An 8241-nucleotide genomic window follows, 5' to 3' on the forward strand; every position below is an offset into this window, starting at 1 on the left:
CGAGTCGAGGGGGGTCGTCTTGGCGATCTCGGTGAAGACCTCCTGGACGTTGGTGCCCGTCTTGGCCGAGGCCTCGAAGAAGAGCAGGCCGCTCTCGGTCGCGTACGCCTGCGCCTCGGACGTCGGCACTTGCCGCGCCGTCTCCTCGTCGTCGGCGGGGGTGTCGGCCTCGGCGTCGGCGGACTCGGAGGCGGAGGAGCCCTCGACGAGGTCGAGCTTGTTGCCGACCAGGGCGATCACGATGTTAGGGTTCGCCTGGCGCTGCAGCTCCTTGACCCACGCCTTGGCCTTCTCGAGCGACGCGGCCTTCTCGAGCGACGCGGCCTTTGTGATGTCGTACACGACCACGGCGGCCGCGGCGTTGCGGTAGTACATGGGCGCGAGAGAGTGGAAGCGCTCCTGGCCGGCCGTGTCCCTATGCGTCAGCGTTTTCGCTCGGAACTCGGACACTCGGTGGCAACTCGGCCCGGCGCCGACGACGCCGCAGCACCCAGGCCGCACTGAGCGAAAACAACTCACCAAATCTCAAACTTGACAACTCGGTTCTCCAGGCGGCACTCTGGGGGGTTAGCTACGAGAGGCAAAAAAAGTAGCTGGTCAAAGTTGTACTCACTCTGCGTCAGGAACGCAGCACCGATAGTAGGCGACGTGTTCTCGTTGAAGTCATTCTGGACGAAGCGCAGGACGAGCGACGACTTTCCGACGGCGGCCTCTCCTGTAACATTGGAATCGGATGAAAAGAGCGTAACACAGTGCCGAAGTGTGCGATGGCGGCGAGTGTGGGAGGAGGCAGTTCGACAGATCACCGATCACACGGAACGAGCGACGTGGAGACGCACGACGCGGACGAGGCGATTCGGGATAACCGGCGAGAGAAAACAGATCGCGAGTCGAGCGGGAGTGCACGGTGCGAAGCGAGGTAGGGCGGTCGAGGCATGAATGCAGATGGGTGAACGGGGTGCGCGGGAAACGTGGCGTGCAGAAGTGCAAGGAGGTGGAGCGAGGCACGGTCAGTGATCTAGTAACAACAAGCGTGCAAGTGAGACTCACCGAGAAGGACGAGCTTGACCTGTACAGCCTTGACTGGGTCCTCAGACATGGTGATGGTGGATAGGGGGAAGGGGTGGAATGGGAAAGGGGTGTGTTGGTGATAGAGTTGGTGGTGTCAGTAGGGACGATGGCCTGGGACGGGTGGGTGGCGGGGTCAAATTAGGCCGGAAGAGTCCAGGATGTTGAGCAGAGACGGGTATGCGACGATGCAGTCGGGTGGTGGTCGGGCAAGGGGGGAAGGGCAGTCGGTCACTTGTAGTATGCAAATGCTGTCGACTGTGTGTGTGTATTGCGATGTCGTAGAGAGAGAGGAGGTGAAATGGATTGTGAACGGGGCAGTGAAGGAGGCCGCCTTGGCGGTGGTTGAGGTACGGCAGTGTGCAGCAAGGAGCACCCAGGCGACTACGACAGCGCCCTCCACCACCCACGCTCCCTCGGACGGGGCTGGCCCCAGGGTGAGACCCTTCCCTGCTGCGCCACCGCGCACATCCGCTTGACGGGCGGGCACATTTAAGGACTCCACTGCCCGACTGCGCTCACCCCAGCGCCCTCTACGACCGCCCATCGCACGTGGCTCATCTGCTTCCGTCATCACTGAGCTTGAGCTCCCAGGCTCTCATCCACTGCATGCACTGCAGGAATCGCGTCCAAGCCCAGTAACCGCGAGTCATGACCAGCCCAGCTAGCCCAGGCACGCCTTCCCCCAGTCTGGCTCACTCGCTCCAGCTGACTCCCCTATCAACGCCATCACCATCCTTCCTTCTCTTCTTCCTCAGCCCGTATCAACATCGCTCTCAAAGAGCGGATACCGGGTCACCAAGCACCTCCCTCACTCCCACTCTCTAGTCCCGACACCCCCGAGATACCCGTCCCCACAAGGACATTGACGTTTGTCTGCCTTCGTCGAGGATAAGCTACCTCTCGCCACCCAACCCTCCGACTCATATCTCACCTCCACCGGACCCGATCACACGTTCCATCTGCCTTGATCTGCCGGTTTCCCCAAACAACGCGCTTTCACATCGCACTCTCCACCGGAACATCTCCGCCCATGTCGCACACTCAGACTCCCCGACGTCCGAACCAGCAGGGAAACAGGAAAGGCCAACGCACGAAATCCAAGCCTCAGTTGGCTGCCGACATGGACGATGACGACCCCAACCAATGGCTCGGCTTCAGCATGCCCGCTCGCGGCGCCGGTGTGCCCGGATCAGGCGTACCGGGACCCCCGAGGCGGAGCAGAAAGGGCGAGACGTGGCGCGGCAGCGCGCTCACCCGCGAGAAGTTTGTGAACGCGAGCTTCCGCTTTGTCATGAAGCCGAACGAACGTTTCAGCTACGGCGCGCACTTTGCCGACCCCGACATTGCGCTCCACTGGCCGCATATCCTCCAAGTGCTCATGCCCACGTTTAGCGCGTACTCTGTCGCGCAGGGTTACGTCGCGTCCGAGAACGACGACGATGACGCCGGTGGTGAGGAGGCTGCTGAGAAGCGCCGCCGGATTGAAGAGGAGAAGCAGGGAAGGTCATGCCCGATCTGCTTGTCCAAACCGGTTGCGGGACGTATGACCAAGTGTGGCCACGTAAGTTGTTCTTCTGGCCTGTGAGCTGACGTCAGATCTTTTGTTTCCCGTGCATCCTGCACTTCATTCAGCTGTCCGAGGTGCCGAGGGCGGCGGCGTGCCCAATTTGTGGCGATTCTATCCACGAGGGCATGCTGAAAAGCGTGCGGTACCTCGACGCCGAGACGATGGTCAAGGGATCCCAAGGTGACGACGACGGTCTTATCGACAAGGACTCGGACCACGAGCCCACGATGGACGAGGCCAAGACAATCGACGCCGAGCCCGAGGCACCGCGCGGTCAACACAAGATTCACATGCGGCTGCTGCAACGCCCCCAGATGACCTCGATGGCCTTCCCCCCGACGCCTACCTGGCCATCCGACGCCATCCCTCCCGTCTCTGCTCCGTGGTACTTCCTCCCTGATGTGCTTACGTACGCCCACTTCATGCTCGCGACACCCGAGTACATGATGTCCGAGCTGAAGCGCGAGCTGAAAGAGCTGCAGGGCGAGTACGACCTGCTCAAGGGCGACGAGCTGGGTCGCAGCTTTGTGCTTGCCGCTAGGGCCAAGATTGAGCGCCAGATGGAGAAGGTCAAGGGCGAGCTCATGACCGACGGCGTGTACAGCGCCATCGGAGAAGCTCGTGAGGCTTGGGGCGAGGCCGTCGGCGGCGCCAAGCGCGAGCGCGAGAGACAACGCGAGCGTGAGCGCAAAGCGGAAGAGCAAGCGAAGAAGGCGCAGGAGGCCAAGGAAGCCGCCGAGGTGCCGATTGAGCTGCTCGATACGACCCGAGGGTATCAGTATGCCGGTCCGACGGTGCACGTCCCGCCGAACATTCCTGTCGAGCCGAATCCGATGCCGCCGAAGAAGAACAAGCGGCGGCCCAAGACGGCAACACCCTCGATTCCCTCAACGCCGACATCGTCGGGCTCGTACTACTTTTACCAGTCGTCGCTCGGTGCGCCTGTCTTCCTTAGCCCGCTCGACAGCCGTATTCTGCTAGCCGAGTTTGGCTCTTACGCCAATGTGCCGCCAGAGATCTCGTTTACAACGACGGGATATGACTCGGCGACTGTCACGGACGACCTCCGCCGGCGCATCAAGTACCTCTCTCATTTGCCTGTCGGTACCGAAGTGGTGTTCGTCGAAGCCGATCTGTCCCATATTGTGAAACCCGAGACGCTCGAGCCGTTCCAAACTGCTCTGCGTGCGCGAAAGCAGAAACGCCGAGACCGCGTCCGTCGCGAGGACAGGATGAAGCGCCGCGCCGAGGAGGCCGAGAAGGCGCGCAACCCCGAGCAGCGCGTCGTCCCTTCTGCCACGACAGAGAGTGTCGACCATGAGCTCGCCATGGCTCTTGCGCGGAGTCTAGAGGCGGGCTCACCCGAGGGAGCCTCTGCGTTCCCGCTGCCGTCGACGGAACCCGCTACGCCGGCTCCCGCCCCTGCTCCTCAGCAGCAGAACGGCTCTTCGTTCAGCTGGGCACTGCAGCATCGCACGACTTCCTCGGTCCCGCGCCTGGAACAGGTCGACGAAGCGTGGGGCGGGGCAATCGATGCCGCGCTGGCGGCCGAACCGAAGAAGGGCAAGAAGGGGAAGAAGGGGCAGAAACTGGTGCTCGGCGGTGGGGGCAGGCAGGCGTAGGCGACGACGACAGGCGGAGCTTGCACACATCAAGTCTGAAGAAGAACAGTCTGAAGAAACTAGAAATACATCAACCCAAGCAAGCATAAACACCAAACCCATCATAGCATCATGTATCGCATCTACCATCTGTGTTGTCTGTCATCAGCTGCAAGATGTGCATCGAAGCTTACCGGGAAGTGTCGGGTTGGAGCGGTGAGGTGCGGCTGACGTCAGCTCAAAGGAGAGAGGAAGTCATATCTACGTACAACGACGCGGGACATCTGCCCGTCAGCTAACACAGGCCAGGTAGCTGTAGCTCACATAGTACACTCTTGCCCCAGATCCAGCCCGAGAGAGTCGTGGGAGAGAAAGTCGTAGCTACATGCCACGCTACGGGAAATCTGCGCGTCAGTTACAACAGGGCTAAGTAGCTCACACAGTGCACTCTTGCTCACTCCCCAGCCCGACAGAGTCGTGGGGCAGTAGTCCAGGTCGAGGTCTGGGGGTCAGCTTGGCGCAGGCTATTGAAGCTTGCTGTCTAGGTGTTCCATCACGCGGCTGTCGTCAGCTGAGTCCGCGCATTTCAGCTTCACAAGATTGTGGCATGGGATCTCTGCATGCCAGCTCAGCCTGGGGAAACAAGCTCACCGACCGCACTCTCAGCGGATAAGCACGCGGAGAGTCGGGGTGACGCGAGGCCTGGGGGGGTCTGGGGTCAGCTTACAGGGGGGACTCAGGAAGCTGACTATAGTTTCTGCGGGGGCTGCCGTAGTGGCACAAACGGCTGGTAGGGCTGGCAGGGCAGGCAGGGCTGTGGTCAGCTCACTCCGCCATTCGCGGTAGCTACCAGGAATCGGGGGATGTCTGCAGGTCAGCTAAACGTGAAGCAGGTACAGCTGGTCACCTGGTCTCGATTCGCGGTGCCAGGGCTGGGTCTGAGGTCAGCTCGCAAGTAAAGACTGGAAGCTGACTATTGTGCGGAGAGTCCACGACAGTGGGCAAAAGGACTGAGCTCGGTTCTTTGACGTATCGCAGACGTGACTCTCACATCACGAGAGGTCTGCAAATCAGCTCAAGCCACGAATGGTAGCTCACGCAATCCACCCCGGTCTCCTCTGGCCGGAGTGGCGGATCATCGAGTTTGGGTCTGTGGTTTAGCTCATCAGAAGTACGAAGCTTACCAGAGCATCAGGTCTGAAGGTCTAGTACTGCCGTGCAAGGTTGCTACAGCCCTTTGAAATCTGGTGTCAGCCACAGCTGTGCGAACTGAGAATAGCTTACTTCTCGCGCCATGTGGTGATCTGCAAGTCAGCTTGTACAATCCGGGAAGCTGACTATAGACCCGGAAGGAGAACTGTTGTCAGCTCCAGATTGAGGGAGGCAGCTTACGTGTCACGATCCTCTTTCCTGTACGCCAGTAAAACTACAGAAACGCAGTGTGACGGCGTGAGACGCGACTGGGGCTGGGGTCAGCTTCCCAGTGCCTCAAAGCAGCTTACACCGCCAGCCTTGGTACGTTACGAATGGCTGTCGTCAGCTCAGCAGGGCAGTCGACAGCCCACCTCCACTCCCGACACTCCTGTTCATCAGCTCGACATGTAGGAAGCGAGCTGACCTAAAAGGTGAGTAGGGGCTGGTATCAGCTAAGCTGACGAGACCGCAGCTGCTCACGGAAACCTTTGTGGCGGGCTCGGGCTGTGCCGAAGAGTCGGGGCCTGGGGTTAGCTGCCGGAACTCATCAGCCAGCTGACTGTGGAGCTTTAGACTGATAGGATGCAGAAGGACATGGCTGTCTGTCGTCAGCTACTGTGAGTTTTGTAGCTGCTCACCTTCGGCATCGCCTTCCCTTCTGGTCTGAGGGGCATTGAAGAGGGGCTTCGCCACAAAGGGGAGACTCTGTTGAGGACTGCTATCAGCTGAACATCATGTAGGTAGCTCACTAAAGCGTAGCCTATGTGTGTTGGTCAGCTACATCCACCCAGTAGGGCAGCTCTGACAATGTGAAGGCGAAAGATCGAGGAGCTGGGATCAGCTGGAATTATAAGCGGGGCAGCTCACTGATCTTCCCGAGGCAGGCAGGTTATCCCGACAGCGGTGAGTGCTGGCTATCGTGCGAGACTGTTGTCAGCTGAATCCATCGGTGGAACAGCTCACCGTAGGCCTAGTCTTGCCTGCTGGTAAGCTCCAAGGTCCAGAACGAAGTACGAGCTGACTATTTAGTAGCGGCCAGCTGTCGTCAGCTTAGCGATCTGAGCTGAAGCTTGCCTTCAAGCTTATGCCCACTGGCTGTCTGTTCGTCAGCTAAACTCGGGGCTGCTAGCTGACCGAGGGGCCATAGAGGAACAGAGGCCAGCTTGGTCGCTGTCGCAATGAGGGTTCGAGGCACTAGACGTAGTGGCAGGTTGGGTCCATGACTGTGGTCAGCTGCGACGGAGCATTCGAGAGCTCACCCGTAGCTCCAGGTCACTGGCCATCTGTATGCCAGCCCGCTCCGCGGGAAAGTTAGCGGAAGCGTGATGATGGTTTCGGAGAAACTGGGGTCAGCTCACATAATGGAACGCAAGCTGCTCACAGACTTAGGTGTAGGTAACACATGGTTAAGACCACGCTTGATAATCTGAGGTTAGCTGCAAGATTCTTCTAGAGGAGCTGACAAGAGGTATCGTGATGGGATCACGGATGGCCTTTCCAGCCAAGGCCTTTGAGAGTCGGTTCGTGCGTCAACACGCTCGTAATTCTGGCGTTAGCTAATCACTTCAAGGGGTTTCAAGCTTGCAAACGTACTGCGCTGCGTTTCTTGCGAAACGGCATATGCTGGAATAGCACGAAGTGGGCAGTTCCCACGCGGTTTGTCTGGTACAGACTGCGTCTTCTGGCCTGTCAGCTTGCGATCTGCGGAAGGTAGCTACCAAGACAACCGCTTAACGAGAGACGTCAGCGTGTTTTGCCGCTGGATGCTGTCTACAGCAGCGACATTGGTGAGGTGTGAAGAGTATAACAGCTTCCAACGTAACAGGCGTGGCCAGTAGGGAAGAAAGTAGGGGTGCATTTAACGATGTGACAGCGTGGAGGAAGGAGGGTGCGTCCGTTCGCGCCCCTTGCGTGTGATTGACGCAGATCGCGGCCCTTCGTGGCCTGGCCTACCCGAAGGCCACCCGGTGAGAGCAAGAGATCAGACATGGGGCGGTGTGTCTGGTGGATCAGAGCACGACGGTGGTACGGTGGTCTTCCGGACTCTTGATAGGGCTGGAGGCTGCACATCCCCAAAAAGCAGGCAGGAATCGCAGTGGACAAGTGGATCGAGCGTGACTCGGGTGGAGTAAATCGCCACACGGCTATCACGACCACTTGTGGCAGTCCACTGCCGTTTCGGCGGTAAAGCACGCCACGACGCTCAGGTTGCTATGCAGCCTTTCTCCAGCTTGATTCAAGATAGAGCCGCTGCGAAAGGACCTATGGCAGCAGGAGCAACTGCAGAAAGCCCCTGGACATACAGAACGGCTGGGTTTTCATTATCGAGCCGTCTGGTTCCTAACGGAAAGTGGCCAACTCCCACCCACACACCGAGGTCTTCTCCTCTTCCACCGCGCCTGCCTACAGGCTCCAAAGTCAGTACTAATGGCTCGAGGGGATACCCAAGACTCGGGGGCATCGAGTACAGTTGTCGAAAATCGCCGTGATTACGTATCGGCTTTCAACCACCGCGAAAATCACCGTTAAGGGTTTCCAAGCCCCCTCCGCCTTCCGCTCCTTTCCACAACCCTTTCTGCATCAAAAATCGATGCAAAAGGATGCTCTACGCATGCTCAGAAGGCCAAAAACGACATTGACATGATTCGAACATGCGCTCCCGAAGGAAGTTGATTCATGAACCTCTTCCGAAGAAGACCGTTCTAGTCAACCGCGTTAACCACTCCGCCACAATGCCGACGAGCTGTGAAGGCTCTGGCAGCCTGGAGGGCGGCTGGGCTATGTACAGCGCAGTCTCAGCGTTGTGTT

General features: G+C 59.0%; 1 protein-coding gene and 1 non-coding gene across 2 annotated transcripts; one reads left to right on the plus strand and one right to left on the minus strand.

Annotated features, from left to right (window-relative positions):
- Positions 1 to 2101: 2101 nt before the first annotated feature.
- On the plus strand, positions 2102 to 4260 carry A1Q1_02409 (alkylbase DNA N-glycosylase; the record flags this gene model as incomplete). Its single annotated transcript, XM_014325353.1, has 2 exons — positions 2102 to 2632; positions 2704 to 4260. 2 exons carry the CDS (start codon positions 2102 to 2104, stop codon positions 4258 to 4260), a joined length of 2088 nt encoding a protein of 695 aa, XP_014180828.1.
- A 3803-nt stretch (positions 4261 to 8063) lies between these two features.
- Positions 8064 to 8170, minus strand: A1Q1_t361. Its single transcript has one exon. It is a non-coding gene; the product is annotated as a tRNA-Ser (tRNA).
- Between the last annotated feature and the right edge of the window lie 71 nt (positions 8171 to 8241).

This window comes from Trichosporon asahii, assembly GCF_000293215.1.
Source record: "Trichosporon asahii var. asahii CBS 2479 unplaced genomic scaffold scaffold00050, whole genome shotgun sequence".
In the NCBI taxonomy this organism is placed as follows: domain Eukaryota; kingdom Fungi; phylum Basidiomycota; class Tremellomycetes; order Trichosporonales; family Trichosporonaceae; genus Trichosporon; species Trichosporon asahii.